Source organism: Magnolia sinica, chromosome 12, assembly GCF_029962835.1.
Source record: "Magnolia sinica isolate HGM2019 chromosome 12, MsV1, whole genome shotgun sequence".
Classification (NCBI taxonomy): domain Eukaryota; kingdom Viridiplantae; phylum Streptophyta; class Magnoliopsida; order Magnoliales; family Magnoliaceae; genus Magnolia; species Magnolia sinica.
In genome coordinates this window covers 13,835,194-13,856,161 of record NC_080584.1, presented here as the reverse complement: position 1 = coordinate 13,856,161, position 20,968 = coordinate 13,835,194, and the positions used below count along the sequence as shown (strand labels likewise).

Genomic DNA, 20,968 nt, shown 5'->3' with positions numbered 1-20,968 from the left:
GCGTCGGTAAAAGGTTACTTTTACCTACGAAAATGATTTTCGTTGGTAAAAGTCATCTTTACCTACGAAAATTAATTTCGTAGGTAAAAGTTTCGTAGGTAAAAACCATATTTCTTGTAGTGGTCCCAACCGTCAAACAAAAAAAAAAATTATATTTTTTAATGGTGGGCATTTAATCATCACTGATTGTTGTGGTGTCGTCCACCTGAGATTTGGATCAGCTACGTTTTTGGTCTTGGGCTTTAAAATGACCTGGATAAATGGATGGACGGCATAGATATAGTACACATACATCAAGGTGAGCCCCACGGTCCTGGCTTCATTGAATTCCGGTTCATTCTTCCCCTCTTCCAATCGATGGATCCCGAGGTGGGGTGGTATCCTGACCGTGGGGCACTGTGATGCAGTTTCCTTAAATCCAAGTTGTCTATCCATCTTGACAGCTCTTTTTAGGAAATGATCCCAGCCTATCCAAATCCCATGTGGATTACACATCCACATGAGAACAGCGGTTATTGACAATTAAAAATTTCCCTATTTAAAGGGTTGTGAACTCGTTTATTTCATTCATCAATCAAATTACAAATTTTATAGAATTTATTTCTATTTTTATTGCTTTCCTCATGGATTCGAGAAGTCTCTGTGCGGACTCCAAAAGAGCTCCGTGGATTCGGAGTAGTTATCCTTGAGGAAGATGGTGATTGACCTCATCATGTTCATCCCTGCGTCAATTAGTATCAGAGCGAGGATTCCCCTTGGGCTGATGGCAAACAACAAAGGTATGAACCCAAATCATATGGATGGTGATCCAGGGATTCGTTATCTTTCGGAAGAGTCAATTGACCATACAAGGGTTGCGGGTAACCCTCGATTATCTTGCGGATACGTTACTTCTGCCCCGAGCCCTAGGCGATACTCCATCACCGGTAATTGTTGTATGTAAGGGTGTACATCGAGCCGAAGCAAGTCAAGCTGGGCTCAACTCGGCTCAGCTCAGTCACCAGGCACACCTAGCTCGAAATCGGCTCAACTCGGTGACCGAGCCAGCATGTCCAGCTCGGCTCTACTTGTTTAGGAATCGGATCAGTTCGAGCTCGAGCATTCCCCTTTCAAGTAGGGGAGAGGGTTTTGAACGGTTAGATGTGCCAAGAACAACAGTGTGGATCACAAATTGAGGTGGTCTAGCAGACTACCAAAAAAACCCCTAATTCTATTAAGGAAATGAAAGGATGAGAAACGAATGGCAAACCTATAAATATCATAATTGAGATCCTTTGAGAAAAGCAAGGGCAGGTCTTCCCTGCGGACAGCAGTGCCTAGGTTGAGGTAGAAATCATTCCTTTGGTTATCGTGCGCATCCCAAACGGGAGGTGGCTCAAGCTTAGTGAGAGGGAAGGAGGAGGGAAGAAGGGGAGGGGCAGAAATGGAAAAGGAATTGTAGAGGGTGTCCTTGCGAAGGGCAGATGATGACGTGGATTTTTGTCATTTAGTGGTCTGAAGGAAAGGTGGAGAAGGAGAGATGTTTAGAAGGAGAGAGGCCATTATCAGTTCTTAGAGAGTTACATGGCAGAGAGAGAAAGACAGAGAGAGTGTGAGAGAGGAAGGGAGAGATCATGTGTTTTTCAGACGAGGAGCCAGGAAAGTGATTGGAGAAAGGACGGGATATGTCCCGCTGCAGCTCGGGATCGGAGAAAGGACGGCCAACGAGCTCGAAAGGGGAATGGGATGAGGGTTTTGAATCGTTGGGGTCGAGCGGCCGTGTTTTCAAAAGGGGAATGGGATTAGGGTTATATATATATATCGATCCGAGTCGAGATGGGGTCTCGAGCTGTAAAAAACGGCCCGACTCAGATCGAACTCAGTTTTGAGTCAGGCCGAGTCGAGCTTTTTCGGGCCGAGTTGAGCGAGCTAACTCGGTTCGTGTACACCCCTAGTTGTACGACACAACCCCGATTTCCATTAAGCACTACCAGTGGTAAATCGTAGGGCTACACCGGATGATTTAAGTTCTAACGACGATGAAGGCTTTGCCCGACGACCAATCCATGGAGAAGATCATCTAGGTCGTGCTGAAAGAGACTATCGAGGTAAGGCTGAACTTCCTAGTTTTAACGGTCTATTACGCAAAGAAGATTTTCTCGACTGGCTAACCGAAGTAGAACGATATTTTGATTACATGGATGTGTCAGAGCAAAAAAAAAGTGAAATTAGTAGCATTTAAATTAAAATATGGTACTTCTGCATGGTGGGAGCAATTGTAACTCTCACGTGCCCGACAGAATAAGGCGTCCATCTCATCATGGCCACAGATGAGGCACCTTCTTTGATCACGATTTATTCCTAGTAATTACGAGCGGGTACTATTCTAGCAATACTAAAACTGTCGACAGGAGAATCGAACCGTCACCGACTACACCGAAGAATTTCAACGGTTGGCAACGTGAAACAACCTGTCAGAAACCAAATCATAAAAGGTAGCACGATTTATAGGTGGGTTACGACCGACGATTCAGGACCGAGTTTAGATACACCCAGTCGAGATCGTAGTTGAAGCAGTTCAATTAGCAGGTAGGGCAGAAATGTAACTTGCAAGAGCTCCTGCTCGACCCTATCCTTCAACTCAACCCCCCATGACGGGTCCCACGTAGGATCTAGTGCTGACACGAGGAAAAGAACCAGTAGGAGAATGTTATCAACCTCCTGCAACCGCAAACCATGATACGGGGAGCGGGTCATGTAGGCCTCAACGTGTAGCACCCATAACAACGGGCCTGAGTAGGATTTCAATCCTTGCGTTCGGATAAGGTCGAACAATTGTTACCGTTGTGGCCAACTGGGCCACTTATCTAACACCTATCATCAACGTCCCGCAACACACTTGACCATAAACGAATGGGACACTAAAGGTGAGGCCGTAGAAGAAGACCGTGGCTTTGATGAACATAAACAAGCCACTGAGGAAGGAGCAGATGGCGATGAATGGACGGGCGAAGATCATGACAAATCTCTAGTTGTAAGGCAATTATTGTACACCTCATGGAAGGAATTACATCTACAGCGACACAATATATTTTGTACGCAGTGCACCGTCAAAGACAAAGTCTGTGATGTAATCATAAACAATGGTAGTAGTGAGAACATTGTCTCAAGAGTGATGGTAGACAAGTTACAGCTACCAACTATAAAACATCATTCTCTGTATTCAATTGGTTAAATAAAAAAGGTGAACGAGACCAAAGGTAACTGAATTACACGTTGGAAAACCTCTTTCGATGCATTTCAGGAAAAAAATGAAGCAGTGGGATTTGGTCATGTCTCAAACAAAGTTTGCATTCAACAATATGGTGAACCGCTTGACAGAGAAATCCACATCCCAGATTATTTACGGACGAGTGCCTCGCCATACACTTAACTTGGTCCCTCTGCTCAAGCTCCCAGGCATGAGCATTGCAACAGAACATGTGGCAAATAAGATCATGGGCATTCATGCAGAGGTGTAAACCAAGCTACATGCCTCGAATGAGAAGTAAAAAGAGCAAGCGGATAAGCATCAGAGGCAAAAAAATGTTTGAGGTGGGAGGCCACGTTATGATCCATCTGCACAAAGAGAGATTTTCAACCGGGACGACATACAACAAATTAAAGAATAAGAAGATTAGACCGATACCAATCATCCGAAAGATCAATGACAACACTTACGTTATTGATCTTCCAGATGACATGGCAATCTCATGGACTTTCAACGTCGCAGACCTGACCGAGTATCACACACCAAAGCAAGACGAGTTCTTTTGAAATAGAGGGGACTAATGTAGAGCAGGTCAAGAATAATTTCATGGCCAAGATGAATCAGAAAAGGCCCAGTTGATGATAGAAGTGACCCAGATCGTTAGACCTTAAATCGGGCATATCTCGTAATCCAAAATGAGTTATCGGACGTAAAATATATGATTTTGGGGTAGGACGGGCTACTTTAGCCACCCAACTTACTATGTCGGGTTGCGCAAGCCGGATTTGTAAAATACCATCAGATCGACGGTCGTTTCCCTATTTTAATTCCTTTTTTATTATAAATAATAGGTTTTTGTTTGATTATAACTCTTCATCCGTTGGGCTTTAGGAGTTGCACCCAACGTGAATAGTGCTTAGAATAATTAGGAAAACAGCGTGGTGAAGCCAAATAGGACACTTACTATTTGGCTGAAAACCTTGCGCACTGGTGGAAATCACGACTGTCTATAAATAATAAGTTGTGAATTCTAGGAGTTTTAGCTGTAGTTGGATTCTGAAATCCCTCCCATTGCTTGGTATCCCTATTTAAAGGGTTGAGAACTCGTTTATTTCATTCAACAATCAAATTACGAATTTTATAGAATTTATTTCTATTTTTTATTGCTTTTTCCTCGTGGATTCGAGAAGTTTCTGTGAGGAGTCCAGAGGAGCTCCGTGGATTCGGAGTAGTTATCCTTGAGGAAGAAGAATATGCCTTGCCACGGGAGATGTTAGTCTCTCAAATGAGCCACACAGGAATATATGAGTTCACGACTCGCTAATCAGAACCGTCCTTCCAACAGAGTGGACAGCATGCACCGGCAGAGTTCCCAACATCCTTACTTTCTTCACGTTGTTGAGAAACAAGACGCCAGACTTCTCACCTTCCTCATATCTTAGAAACGAGGCTTGTCTCTTACAAATCCAGCCACCCAAACCATTCAGGTATTCAAGATGTCCAACAAGTGGACCCTTTAATGTATCACCAATCTCGGCCATTCAAGTTAGGAAACCCATCATCATCAGACTGCCCTCCAACTCAAGACACATGACAACAAATCTAGCAACTCATCATCATGTCCCATTCCTGTTCACCCTGGTAAACCCAGAACCACAACTACTAACAACATTGGTAGTGTAACAGAACATCATTGGAAAGTCCTCATTTACTTATTTCTTTCTTTTGATGTCCCTTTAAACACAAAAAAGAATGTTGCAATAGCCCACCGATCTGAATCATTCAGATCCTAAAATTCACCTCGATGTCCTAAACCAGTCATCAAATCAAGCAAGATCGGTTTATCGTGTATGACAATAGCAAATCAAACTAACTATCAACCCAAATCTTTCCAATGGATTAGTGTGTAGGCATTGGTGTGGAGAGAGAGCTACCGGCGGCTTCATGTTGCAATGGGCAGTATCTAGAGATAGGTGTGTGTATAGGGTTTGGTACAAGTAAGTAATCCCAACATGTTTCCTCTCCGTATGATAAAAATATACTGCTTTGGCTATTATGTTTTGTTGTATTATGATTTTGATTACTAATATTTGAATTAAATTGATTGTGGAATGATTTGTGTTGAAGTGTTCTTGAAATCATTGAAATTGCCTTTCATGTAGAGATATGTGTGTTATAGTTCATGTGGTTACTAATATATTAGATATTCATTCCTTACATTGAACATCAGTATTGCACAAATAACAGCCTTTTGTATCCACAAGTAGTCCACTATATGTGAAAGCCTGCCCAATGAGGGAGATATGGGACTTATGCCTTTCAATGGTAGTAGCCTGCCCAATGGGAGGATGCGGGCCTTGCCCATGCCTACCAATGGCATGCTAAGTGCATATGCAAGTTATCGATATCCAACCCAAGAAATGGATGGTTTCTATTTATACCTACTTAATACAAAATCAACATCATTTGCATCATATACATCGATCGCATTATATTTCTATCTACTATATTGGATTGTTATGTTGTACCTGAATGTATTGTTTTAATTGTATCTATTGGATTCTCTCATTGGGCCTTGCCAGGTGACGTTATATTGATGGAAAAATTGTACACATATTATTAAAGATGAAACAATTACTAAATTTCTAAGACACATGAGACCGAACTAGTAGATAATCCACAGGGGCAATGGCCCTATCTTGAAGAAGAGTTAAACATGTTGGATCATTAACATGTTTAAATGGAATTTGTACCATCTTCGTTTATGTTTAGGAATGTATTATTGCTTACAAACTTCAAGTTGAGAATGTTTTAAAATATTTTATTGATTATTAAGTTGACAATTATGAATATGTTCTCATGAGATCCCAAGTACTAGGCAGACTTAGTGGAATAATGGGTATTTTTACATTTATTAAATACGTATGAAGATGAGTGTTTGTCAATATTTGCGACGAATGATGGTGCAGGGTCATGTGTGGATGATGGATATTAACGAGAACTTAGAAGACGTATAATTATATGGCTCTGGAAAATAGCATAAACACATGATTTTAGAACACTGTAAGAGTTGCATTCTATAACTTGTGACTTGTCTATATGAGGGTGCACACTCTTTATCCCAATATGAGAACGTGACACGCATGAGAAGTCAATGCTAGTAATGATTACTTGTGACTTGTCTATATGAGGGTGCACACTCTTTATCCCAATATGAGAACGTGACATGCATGAGAAGTCAATGCTAGTAATGATTGTGTTATACCCCTGTCCTTATCCTTAGGATGGACTCGATCTTAATAATGTCATGTGAGGCCTACACTGATATCTCCATTGTAGGCCTGAGCCTCAAAATGGAGGTAGATCTAAGTTTCAAATATGCCAAACCACATGAAGCAGGGGTGACAATGACACCACCGTTGATACCTTTTTAAGGCCCACCATGGTGTTTATTTGTCATCCACCCGGTTCATAGTGTCACACATACATGGACGAAGGATAAACGCAAATATCAGCTGAATCAAAATTTTCTGTAACCCAAGGAAGCTTTCCACGTTAAGCATTTAATCCCCACTTTTTCCAGTGGTCTGGCCCAGCTGAGACTTGCATCTGCCTTGTTTTTGGTCTCAAGTGCTGAAATTAGCAGTTAAAATGAATGGACGGCGTGGACAAAACATATACATCACGGTGGCCACACATGCCCAGACAGGACCGAGTCAATCCACGCAGGGTTAGGGCGCAATACGCGTCCCTTACGAGTCTATGAGTAAGAAGCCCACCCTGGTTGACCGTCTTGACAGCGGACGCGGATTCCTTTGGTCGGAAGCTGTATGGGAACACAGACGTGCCGGTCACAAATTACTCCAGCCATCAATATTAGAAGAGCATGATAGGACACCAGTTTAAAATTCAGGCAGATCCAAAACTCATGTGAGCCAAACTGTTTCAGCACCCACAATTGGCAACTTTGTGGGGACGTAGAAGTTCTGTATTAGGATTATGCTTGTGACTGCGGTTTATCTGAGTGGAAATAGCCATATGAACGGTTTGGATGGGTGTATAAACATTATGATTAGCTCTATGAAGATTTAAGGGGTGGATGCTTCAATTCCCGCTGTTTCGTTTGTTGGGGCGCACTTGTATTTTTGGATCTTTTTATTTTTAGAATTATGCCCAATTGTAGTCTTGAAAAATCGATGGATGGAGTGAATTTATCACTAAATATATGTGGGCCCCATATAACTTTGGACGCATGAACTTGCACAAACGTATTAATATACCATACTACCCAACATGATAATTCAAGTGGATGGAAAACGAGTAAAGGATTTTTACTTTTCTTCTCTTTTTCACATGAGTGACGAGTCCTAATGTGCATCATGCACCTATACACTTGTTCATATACCTGCATATGAGTTGTACCCATAATAAATTCGTATAATCTATCGTATAGATCATAATATAATAATATAAATAAATAAAGTAATGATGTTTCAAGACTTTATTCATCTTGATTTATTTCTTTTCCTTATCTTTGCTAACCTTTTTTTTTTTTTTTTAAGATCGTTACACTTAGTCTTGTTTTCAAAGAGATGATAGACAAATTTAAAATAAAATTTGAAAATCATCCAACCACAGGTTATATGTTGTGGGGTTTTTTTTTTTTTTTTTTTTTTAAGCAACAGAAAAACAATGCCGGTTAATTTTGGATGGGAAACAACTATAAAAAATCAATAAGGTGTGATATCCCTTCAATAAATGCTTGTATATGTTATTGGAGAGACCTTGGCAATTTGATCAGAATGCACCCGCATGCCGGACACAGTACACACGTACGGGTAAATCCATGCCAAACAACTTCACAATCCATGGAAAAACTGCCAAAACAAGCATTACTGGTTTTTGGCCGTCATTCAAACAGTCCCTTATTTTACTGACCTCACGTGTGGAAACAAGACACGTGTGCGCGATGGAGGAACTTATGACGTGATTCCCGACATGTAGATGCCACAATTGAAAAATCCGACCAATGAGATCATCAGATCAGGTCCAAAAAATGACCAAGACCCGCTAAATCAGATGGAGTACATCAGGTATTCTTCATGTACCGGTACCCATTGACCCAGGCCCAGCTTGACTAGCGTGAAATGCTGGTTGGGCTTCGTGGGCCTGAACTAAATACCCATTGAAATATAGTTAGGCTTCAGCATGCAGGCTGGCCCATTTTCAAACGGCCCTGATCATTCCTACCCCAGTCCTGCCCCACTCCGTCCCACTTCTCTCTTCCACAATGCTTGAACGAAGATAGCAATATCATGTCAAACACAAACATCTCAATTAACGATGCAGGGATGAATCGTATTGAGGTCGATCACCCGTCTTCCTCAAGGATAAGCTTCTCTAGAATGGGTCCTTACTCTTGGTCGGGTGGTAGACTCTCATGAGTTTCAACACCGGGTCAAGGGTTCGAGTATCGATAGGTGGTGAAATTCCACTACACGTGAGTGTGTAGGGGTGTGTGTGCGTGAGTTAAAATAAAAAATAATAATTAAAAATTAAAAATAAAAAATAAAAAAAGCTTACGTAGAATCCTCACAAAGACTTCTCGAATCCATCAAAATAAAAAAGACAAGTAAGATATAAAATAAATTCTATAAAATTTGTAATCCCCGACCAGTGGGTTGGGTGGCTAAACTAGCTCGTTCTACCCAAAATATATATGGTTACAACAGCTCATTCGGGTTTGCCAGATACGTCCATTTGAAGTTATGATGGTCCGGATCACCTCCGCTTCCGATCAGAGCTTTTCTGATCCATCTTGGCCACGCCACCCGCTCTACATCAATTACCCCAATATAATGAAGAAGAAGATCATCACATCCCTACAATGGAGGTCGAAAATATGAATACATGGTAAAAAACGTCTGGATGAAAGTAAGGCCCAGAAGAATAATTGCTGCCGCAAAAGAAATAATCGCCCATGGATTATTGAAATAATCCCGCTTCAAGCTCGCTTTCCATGCATTCCAATCCGTCCTGCAATACAGATTAACGTCCTTAAACACATCAGACAGATAGAATCCGTCCGTCGAAATAGCCACCTCCCTACCCAGCATCTTAAACAGGTGGGCCACATCTTCATCACTCCCCAACCAGTTCTCAACGATCCCACTCCGGCGGAGGATCCCAACATCCCTGGCTGAGTTTATCAGGCAATTCATGAAAGCAGTGTAGGCCGTGAAATGATCACTACAATCAGAGTAACATTGCTCAAGCGCAATCAGATTGAGGAACAGCGAATTCGTGGCTCCATGAATCACGACCGTCGGTATCTCCATCGTGCCGTTCTTGAATTTCACATCGAAGAAGTTGTCTGCCGTCTTCGCTTTCTTGAATTTGATCCCAGCCTCCTTAAGGGCGGTGACCGAATGTATCAGGTTTAGGTGATTAGCCTCCTTTTCGTTATCTTTCTCTTTCTTTTCAGCCTTCTTAAATGTTGGAAGTAAGCTGGAGTGGAAGAGATGGAGTAAATGCTGACAGTTGATCTTGGGGTCCTCTTTCATTGCATTTTCGATCTTGGGCACCAGTCCTTCGAAGAAATTGAGGGATAGGTGGGCCAGGGAGGTACGATCATGACCGCTCGAGACATTCATCAGATCAAACAGGGATTGGAGGACAACAAAAGGGATTTGGTTTTCGAGCATCAGCAAATCATTTTGAAGCTTGCTCATCAGCCAACCCATCTTGAAAATGGGATCGCCATCGTCGACGTGGATCAGGTGGGCCACCTTGCAAAGTAGGCCGATGATGAAACAACCATCCACCACCATCATTTCCACAAAGGCGTTGCTGTCGAGATCAATGGTCTCTGAGTAACAATCCCGGGCTGTTTTCTCCACCGATTTGATGGCGATTAGGTACTTCTCCAAGATAATCGATGGGGCATCTCCACGGTTGATTCGGGTCCATGAAATGACGTCACGAAGGTAGTTCCTCTTTCGATCCTCCATGGCTTGTAGGTTCTTCTTGGACCGGTGGAATGGGCCGATGGAGACAATCTGTGGCATGTATGCGTTTTCATCACCTTGACGGAAGCAATCGGGGACTCTGTGGATTGAGCATGAGCCGTTGATGCTTGATGATTTCTTTTGGATCTGCGGCTCGAAGAGAAGCTTTCGCTCGAGTGAAAAAACCCACCTTGGATCTAGATCATCGTGGCCCATCAGAACGTGTGGCTGTTCTTCTTGATTCGCTTCTTCTTCGAGCTCGTCGCCGTGAATAGAAACAAGGGATTCTCCATCTTCTTCTTCTTCTTCTTCTTCATCATCATCATCAGAGCCATCTTCGCCGTGTTCTTCTTCACTGCCTACTTGTATGATCGTGGCGTATCCTATCCGTTGATCGACCGGATCGTCATCGGTACGGGCTGGTATGAGCAATTGATGTTCCACCATTTCAAGTGAAGTGCGATCTACCATATCTCCTCTCTCTCTCTCTCTCTCTCTCTGAGAAAATGGTCTTGGGAATAATTACATCTGTTTTTCAATCAATTCATCATAAATGCCACCGGAGTTCAACTCTCTCTATAATTGCCTCTTTGTTTTAACTTAATTCACCAAAAATGCCACTGGGTCTTAAGAATCCTTTCTTTTTCACTCAATTTACCAAAAATGCCACTGAAGCTTCAACCATCTCTCTCTCTCTAAACAAATGGCCATAAGAACCGCTGCCCTCTTTTTTAACTCGATTCCCCAAAAATGCCACTGGCTTCGACTTTTTCTGTCTAAGAAAATCGCGTTGAGAATGCCCTCTTTTTTCACTCAATTTACAAAAAGCAACTGGGTTACAGTTGCAGCCAAGATCTTGCACGTGGAGTACGTGAGAGAAGAGAGAGATTTTTATAAGGAATTTTGACCGCACTAGCCTCTACGTTTGGTCAAATTATCTAAAAAGAGTTTTTAGACTCGCTGAATGTCCATTGAAGAGAATTATTCTTCATATTGTATTATAATTATAGTCATAATTGTCATATTATATAGGTCGTGGTTTACCATGGAGTCGTGGTTGTTATATTATATGAGTCGTAGTTTTCATGGGTCGTAATTGTTATATTATATGGATCGTGGTTGTTATGTTACGTGGGTCGTGCTTGTTATATTATATGAGTCATAATTTTCATGGGTCATGGTTGTCATGTTATATGGGTCGTGGCTGTCATGTTAAATGGTTCGTATCCCTAAAATGACACGGTAAAAAGAAGGGACGACATAGATTATACACATACATCAATGTGGGCCCATATAGATCGTGGTTTGCATGGATCGTAGTTGTTGTATTATATGAGTTATGGTTGTCATATTGTATGGATCGTGGTTTCACGTATTCACTTCCTTTTATACCAAACTATTGGTACCCTAGCTTAAGGCCCCACAATGGGGTGATCTGATTCATCCACCTTGTCGGCCAGCTTGCCGTGGGCCCAAAAGTCCTAACTTGATCAATATCCACTTCTAACAAGCATCACAGTGAACTTAGAAAATTTCTACCGTCACTATTATTTTCTACTTTCTGCCCCACACGAGCACCGGATCAAGCTAATATTTGGGCCCTACCCCTAAAATGACACGGTAAAAAAAAAGAAGGATGGGCGGCATGAATTATACACGTATATCAATGTGGGCTCATATGGATCGTTATTTGCATGGGTCGTAGTTGTCATGTTATATAGGTCGTGGTTGTCATGTTACATGGATTGTGGTATCCACATGTTCACCTCCTCTTCTACCAGACCATTGGTACCATAGCTTAAAGCCCATAATGAGGTGATCCGATTCATCCACCTTGTCAGCCAGCTCGTTGCGGGCCCAAAAAGTTCTGACATGGGCAGTATACACTTCTAACAAACATCATAATGAGCCTAAAATTTTTCAATAGTCACCATTACTTTTTATTATGTGGGCCACAAGAGCACTAAATCGAGCTGATATTTAGGCCATAGCCCTAAAATGACATGGCAAGAAGGATCGGCGATATGGATGAAACACATACATGGTGATGGGGCCCATAGACCATCGAGCACCAGCCATTGGCTGGTGGCACGAGAGTAGCCAATCTGTCACTTTCTCGGGGGTTAAAATAGAATGTAACTTCTTATTCACTTCAGGACCATACAACTTAGGAACCAAGGACAAGGGCATTTTCGTTTGAAATAATATCCAAAAGTTGTCGGAAGGTCACTTTTGGGATATCTTGAATGCCATAGCTTTTTAGGTAATTTGACCAAACTTCGAGGCCAATAAGATTAAGATCCCTTTTTATAATAGTGGAGTAGTGATAGTTTATACGCAATCAATCAGCAAATGCACACGCGTATGACGTGTCAATCAAATCAAACCGTCCAATCATTTGAACGGATACAGATTAATCATATCTAAGAATTTATTGTGGGAAAGTAATTCAAACTAGATGATTTGTGGACATCTAATAGACGGTGGGAAGTATTAAATATTCAACGGTTGGAATTCAATACAAATTTGTCAGGATCCAACGAATCTGATTTTAGGACTTCGATGCGACTGTGAGGCCTGCTATTTGAGAAGTTTAGATTGAGGTATATATGTGCACCGTGTACGGTTTCTCAGCGCATGCGTATGAAGCATCCAACTCAGCGAGAGTATCAAAAACTCCACGTGTCGGGCTTGTACTCGCATGCTCACTTTATTGGTTCGCGCAGTCAGTGGGGCCCACGAAAGAGAATTCAGCGCCGAACTTCGTTGACTGTCTATATGACATATTAACTGGTTACTCGCGCGAGTACCGTAACTAATCCGACGCTCATGGGTCATGGCGCGTGCAGACGTGGCATTTGTGTGTGAGATCCAGGTCAGTCATCCGGTGGAGCCCTACTTGGCGTGCCTTCACACCGGGCGCGGATTAGATACTGACAAGGTCAGTAGCCAAATCGCTACTGAAGTGACGTCACCAAGCTATGTGGACCCCACCATGATGCGTGTGTTGTATCCATACCGTCCAACCATTTGTAGAGATTGTTTTATGGCATGAGAAAAAGAACGAGATAGATCTAAAGTTCAAGTGCACCCACCACAGAAAACCATAGGATCAGTCACACCCACCGTTGAAACATTTATTTCCTACAATGATGAATTTTTTACATCCAACCTATTCATAAGTTAACATAGAGATAGACGAAGTGAAAACAAAAATATAAGCTTGATGGGAAACTTCCATGGCCCCTAAGAAGTTTTGAACGGTGGATGTTACTGTCACCACTGTTTTCTATGTTGGGGTCCACTTGAACTTTAGATCTATCTCATCATTTTTCTCACGTATAAAACAATCTCTCCAAATGGATGGACGGTATGGATACAACACATTCATCATGGTGGGTCCACGGAGCTTGGTGACGTCACTTCAGTAGCGATTTGGCTACTGACCTTGTCAGTATCCAATCCGCGCCCCTTCACACCTAACATCATACGGATATGGCCGTATAATGACAATCCTATCTACTGAAAGAATGGACGGTCAAAAAAAGTTAGACAGTGTGATGAACGGACTAGCCTGATTTTCGGCCCATGCTGCACACAGTGGGATCTCCGGCTGCAAACTCCCACGTGCATGCTAATCGAGTAGGAATAACTTATTAGAAATCGGGTATCAAGCCTGCAATTTGTGACCCCATTAAAAATGGGTCCACCATTTTGGACCCGGTTGGAATCAAGTAATGTTAGTCCAGTTAATAGTAATCTTATCAACATAGGCTCATTTCTAGTCACGGAACAACGTTGTCTTAGCCACACAAGAAAGATTATTTACACTAGACATGTGTCAAAGTGGCACACGTGTGTAATCTAATCCGTCCCTTCAGATTGGCGTGACCATGTAAGTACCCTTATCTGGCATGGACCCAACTTGAAACCAAGGTGTAAAGACCCAATGGGTATCCATACTTTATTGGATCTAGTCTAAGATCCTAGAAAGTGAGACCCGGACCCGGCAAGACCATCTGACTTTTGGAGGCAGATTGCTTGTGTGCGGGACCAACAGAGATGTCCGACATAAATCCACTCCGTCCATCTGTCTTGCAAGACCACGGTAGGAAGGTCCAAAACTCATTGGGGCCATACCACACGAAATAGTGGGGATTGAAAGCTTGGAGGTGACAGAAGTTTTGTATCAGGATGATATTAGTGCCTACAGTTTATCTGAGTGGTAATAAGCCTATGAACAGTTTGGATGGCAAATAAACATCATGGTTAGCTCAAGGAAGGTTTCAATGGTGGACATTTCGTTTGGTGTAGCCCACCTTAGTTTTGGATCTATCTGGTTTTTAGATTGGTGTCTTACTGTGGTCTTTCAAAGCAGATGGACGGAGTGGATTTATAAAAGACATCCCCGTGCCCGGGGTTAGAGGCAATCCACTTTCTTGACTTTAAGGTTAGATTTATAAAAGACATCCTGTGCCCGGGGTTCGGGCACTATTCTTTCAACTGTTCGTTTCATGTTCTCTACCCGGATCCAAAAAGACGTGAGCGGATTAGCTGTTACCCGGTAACACTTACCCTTACCGTGTGAGGCCCACCTTGATTAATATATTGTATATCCACACAGTCCATCCGTTTTATCAGTTTATTTTATGGCATTATTCCAAAACGTAAACATATCCAAATCTCCAATGGACCACACCACTGTTAAAAGGGGCGAATGACCATAAAAAGCTTTTTATGTGCCCAGAAGTTTTGATTCAAGCTAATATTTTTATTTTACCCTCATCCAAGTCCGTTTGAACTTATAAACTGATTGGATGATAAATAAACATTACATATTTACTTCCAGTGGCCCTGGGAAGTTTTTAGTGGCAAGAGTTCAATCAACACTGTCTCATGTGGTGTGGTCCCCCTGAAACTTGAATCTTCTTAAATTTTTGAATAGCTTCTAAAATAGGCTGGAAAAACGGATGGACGGAGTTGATATATAACATATTATCAAGATGGGCCCCACGGTAAGGGTATCACCTACAAAGGTGATCGAGACACCACTATAGTTTTATGCTCAGAATCACCTATTATAGTTTTATGCGAGGTGGAGAGGTTGTGGCGTTTGAGTAAAGCAGCCCTTCTCGAAAACGACAGAAGCATCCTAATATGCGCCGCATGTGATCCTGTCGGTCACAAAAGCGGTGTCTTCATTTGGGTGCGATGCTAGGTACGGTACCACCATGAACCAACGTCAGAAGACGTGAGTCTCTGTTATATATTCAGTTAATCATCCATCCATAAGATGCTCTACCTCATGATATCACAACATGATAAAAATAAGCCGTATAAAAAATTTAAAAAAAATGCTTCACCTCGTAATATCACAACGGGATAAAAATAAGCCATATAAAAAAAAAATTAGATGAGCCACAGCACAGAGAACACATTAAGAGGAAATGCCACTGTTGATTAGCGTGTGCCGCCTAGCCTGTTGTGTGTGTGATGACGGTGTTTGGAGTCCTTATCCATTCTAGATGAAGGATTAGGCCAGGCTGTTTTTCCACTTGCGTTGGTCCTGTTAAATTCAATGGTGGCTGCGGAGCCTGTTTGATTTTTCATCTCACACGTTACCTTGTAAATGGGTAATAATTACATACCTAGATAATTACAGTATCATTTCTATGCAAATGTGACCACTTGACTTCTAAGCGATGGAACCGGGACAGCTGCCAAATGAATGTAGGGCTCATTATGATGTAAGTGGCTTATCCACACAGCTCATCTTATATGTCAGCATCATTTAGGGCATGAGCCCCAAAATAGGCAGATCCAAAGCTCAAGTGGACCACACTATAGGAAACTGTGATAAATCATTCACCCACCATTGAATACTTCTCGAGGCTCCTGGAGGCTCTGGATGAAGCTGATATTTGTGTTTTTCCATTATCCATGCCCGTGTGACCTTATGAAGGGTTTAGATGACAAAAAAACTTCGATGTGGATGCGTTGAAAGAAACATCTTTGAATGGTGGACGTTTTATGGATACTATTTCCTTTAGTGTGGGCCAATTGAGCGTTGGATCTGCCTCTTTTTTCAAACCACACCCCAAAATGTTATGCTAAAATGGATTGACGGCATGGATATGTCAAATATATCATAGTGCAACCCACAAATTTCAGTCAAATTTTCTGAACTGTTTTTCAAAGCAAAAATATAACCCGATTATCAAACAAGCTCAATAAGTAATAATTACTCATTTACCATGTATTTAAGGTTACTACGAAAAATCAAACAGGCCCAATTTTAGATCGGGCCAAGCTTTGGGTACTTTTCAATAGACGAAGATTAGGTACTCCTCCCTCTCGTCCCTAGCTGGGAGAAATCGGATTGCTAGCCTAATGACTAAAAACTGTGGGCCTCATATGAGTGATCTGTCTTATCCACCCGTCCATCCGTTTTAACAGCTTATTTTAAAGTATGAAATCAAAATCGAAGCATATACAAAGCTTAAGTGGACCACACCACATGAGACTGTGAATTTAACATCTACATTTTAATCTCAACCGGCCACAGGTCCTGGATCAAGCTGATATTTGTGTTTTCCCTTTATGTTCATATAGCCTTATGAACAGACGTTTCAACACTGAGGTCTTAGTATCGATTCCCTAGTGGGGGTAGCTAACAGTGAAGTGTGACCTGACTGTTGGGAAGCACGGAAAGTGAGCCCTCAAGATCTGACGGTCTACACGATGTTTGGAACCTTTACAAAGCAGAAGATTGACGCTCCAACGGCCCGCCTATCTACTACTGGAGCAGATGGATCTATTCACGCCTCTGATCCTACAGTATAAGTGGCCCCGGATTGCGATCTATGGATCAGATCGTCCCAAGGACAAGCTAAAATGGACAGACTATAGTGCACACTGTATCTCTCTGTATACTCTCGGTTTATCGTATGATCTTTTTACGAGAGAAGCTTATCCCTTTTTATAAGAAAGAAAGGAGATAAGATGAGACCGGATTATCCGATCTTCTCTCTATCTCCTATCCAATATCAAATTCAAAATTGAATTTGAAATCTCAACCGAATGGAAAAGGCCAGAAGAAGCCAAACCATTTGGGACCCACCCACTAGTGATTGCTCACGAGTGGGCCCCACTGGCCTACGTCCAACATCTCTCACTCAATCACATAATGGGATAGGCACAAAAATTTGTCCATCTAACTTGCCTAATAACAATCAAAGACCAAACATCACGATCAAAAGAATCAGAGGCATGGGACCAGCTGGATCACCATAATCTTCTCACAGGTGCTTAAGTACTAAGTGACCACCTAACTAGTACTCAATAACCTAAGCTTTGCAATCCTTGTCTTAGTCCGCATGACTACACCGAATGGAGCTAACTCTCGATCTGGAGTACTCGGCCAACATACACACTTATCCAACTTATTGAGTTATTCCGAAAACTTGATTTTTCACAAATTTCGATTAAAATCAATTAAAAGCAATACTTATATATGTGTGTGTGTGCGCGCGCGCTTTTTAAGAAAAATATTATTTGCAAAAGTCTAATAAAAACAACTCGATACTGCTGGCGGATAAGTCTTCAAGTGCATATTTATAATTCTAGAAACTTGGTGTAGCTGTCACGGGATCTTCCCCACGTAGATGTGTAATTTGAAATTAATCAAGCCGTTTTCTTAGCGTAACTGAGTCTGACCAATTAAGGACCTTTCGTCATAGTACATTAAAGTAGTGACACTCAATCTCATCCTCATATACACAAGAGAATGGTAGCTAAGGACACAAAGAGTCACCTGCGGAACTGGCTACTTGCACGTTGCAATGATTAGATCGAATCAAAGCAATGTGTAGGTAAAAGGTCCTAGTACGTGGCTACAATCCACGTCGTAAAGTAGACAATACTAGGTGAATGTCAGGTCTACAATACGCAGGTCATTCTACATGAGGTACGACTTATCTCATAACCTCATAACCTGACTTTAATTTAAAGTCATAACATTGATCGCATGTAACGGAATGGTGCGATTATGTTATTCGACTTTATCAGTCTCATTTTCAATCTTTATAAGATTGTAGGCGGATACGACTCACTCATATCCTCATCCTTTATTATTCACAATAAAGGGAAGTTCATACCTCAATGTATAAACATAGCCCCAAATGTACCTCTCTTGTACATTCAAGGTTGGTCAACCCGTGCGAGTGGGTGACCGGCCTGCCGACAAAAAATAGAAATCCTACATGATCTCAAGGTAAATGCTGATGATCTACTTACCTAATTTATATTAGTGTTCGATACTGAATAAATGGAATATATTATTCATGAAAGATCGAATGTATTACAAAACAAGTACATCAGTCAAACTTTCCTCAATCCCATCTGCCTGACGTGAACCTGAAATAGATCTCTAGCTATAGGTTTCGTCATGGGATCAGCCATCATCTCCTTAGTAGGAATGTAGCTGAGGCAACCTTCTTATCTCTCACTTAATCACAGACGTAATGATACTTGATCTCAATGTGCTTAGATTTCTAGTGGTGTTTAGGGTCCTTTGCCACCCCTGAACTGCAGCACAACATGCAATGTACTCGGCCTCCATAGATGAAAGAGCCGTGGATGTCTGCTTCTTACTCGACCATGAGATAGCTCCTTCCCCAAGTAAGAATACATACTCTGAAGTAGACTTTCCCTCATCGGTGTCATTACCCCAAGCAGCATCAGAATATCCTTTGAACTCGAGGCTTGTGCCTTCATAACATAACATTAGGTCTTTTGTTCCTCTGAGATAGCGAATATATGTTTGATAGCTTGTCAATGAGACTGTCTCGGGTTACTCTAATAACGGCTGACTATGTCTACTGTATAGCTAATATCCTGTCTGGTACAAAGCATAGCATACATTAAGCTCCCTACTGCGCTTGCATAAGGTACTAAGGACAACCAATTTCTCGGCTTCAGTCTGGGGACACGATTTCCTATCTAGCTTGGTAGCTTTATCCATAGGGGTTTCAACAGCTTTTGAATTTTTCATCCTGAACCGCTCTAAGATCTTTTGTATATAGATTGCTTGAGACAAGCCTAAAAATTTCTTAGGGCGATCCCTGATGATTTTACCCCAAGAATAAAGTTGGCTTCACCAAGGTCTTTCATCTCAAAGTTCGAGAATAATCAATCTTTAGTCGATATCAACAATTGCATGTCATTACCAGGTAATAAGATATCGTCTATATATAGAGATAGTATCAGAAAAGATCCTCCAGACTGTTTCATGTATACACAATGATCTTCTTCACTCATCGTGAATTCAAAAGTAGTGATGGCCAAGTGGAATCTCATGTACTACTGTCTTGAAGATTGCTTCAGCCCATAGATAGATTTCAACAACTTGCAGACTTTCTTTGGATGTTTTTTGTCCACATAACCCATGGGTTGCTGCATATATATTTATTCATCCAAGTCACCATTTAAGAATGCGGTCTTTACATCCATCTGATATAGCTCTAAATTTAAATTTGCGACAATGGACAAGATCATGCGGATTGAGGAGAACTTTGCAACAGGTGAAAAGGTCTCCTCGTAATCAATGTCTTCTTGTTGTGTAAAACCTTTAGCAACTAATCGTGCTTTATACTTGTCCACTGGACCATCTGTCTTTCTTTTGATCTTAAGTACCCATTTATTATCTATCACTTTGCGATTCAAAGGCAGATCAACAAGTTTTCAGACTTTATTCTTCTCCAAAGAAGCGATCTCTTCGTCCATAACATCCACCCAATCGGCCGAGTTAGAAGATAATAATGCATCCTGATACGAATCAGGTTCATCATCATCAACTGCAACGCAAGAGAATGTTTGCCCCTTAATATCGAAGTATCTTCGGGGAATCAATCCTCTTTCGCTTCGACGTAACTCAGGAGCCTACTGAGATGTCCTCCCACCATCCTGACGAACGATAGGAGCATTATCATCATGAGAAGTAGAACTCCCACTCTCCTAAGATACATCGGGTATTTCAAAAAATTCTAAGGGAACCTTTTGGTTCATTCGGGTTAGGTATCTAACGAAGGTTACGTATCGGGATTCTATCTCAATCTGTCGTTCATGGTCCTCATAAACTAGAACGTATCCCTTTGAATGCATAGGGTACCTTATGAACACGTATTCAATGGTTTTACTATCAAGTTTACCTCTATGCGTAGTAGGTAGCAAAACATATCCTAAAGATCCCCAAGGGCGTAGGTTGGCCAGAGAAGGAATCCTCCCAGAACACATCTCATATGAAGTCTTAAGAATAAATTTGGTTGGGACTCTATTAAGGACGTAGACGGCTGTTAACACTCCATCTCCCCAGAATGTGATAGAGAGATTGACTTATGCCATCATCGATCTTACCATGTCCAATAGTGTCCTATTCCTTCTCTCTGCAATATCATTTTGTTGTGGAGTGTAAGCCATTGTGTACTGCTGAACAATTTCAACGTTTTCACAATAAGATTTAAACGTTTCAGATATATACTCGCCACCTCTATCAGATCGAGGGATTTTAATCTTTTTCTCAAGTTACAAACAATGTTCATAAAATGGCAGATCAACTTTGGATAAAGAGTCTAACAAACCAGAACGTACTAGTCTTCTCATACAATCCTTTCCTATATGACCTAACTTCGCGTGCCATTTTTTATATTCACATACTACTGTTTCATTCGACATA

The 20,968-nt window shown here is 41.6% G+C and overlaps 1 protein-coding gene across 1 annotated transcript; it reads right to left on the bottom strand.

Annotated features, from left to right (window-relative positions):
- Positions 1 to 9,090: 9,090 nt before the first annotated feature.
- On the bottom strand, positions 9,091 to 11,051 carry LOC131220957 (UPF0481 protein At3g47200-like). Its single transcript, XM_058215986.1, has one exon. The coding sequence runs from the start codon at positions 10,705 to 10,707 to the stop codon at positions 9,112 to 9,114; it is 1,596 nt and encodes a 531-aa protein (XP_058071969.1). The 5' UTR covers positions 10,708 to 11,051; the 3' UTR covers positions 9,091 to 9,111.
- Between the last annotated feature and the right edge of the window lie 9,917 nt (positions 11,052 to 20,968).

Excerpts from the sequence above, each read along its gene's own strand:
- LOC131220957 (XM_058215986.1), bottom strand. The coding sequence starts at position 10,707 with ATGGTAGATCGCACTTCACTTGAAATGGTGGAACATCAATTGCTCATA.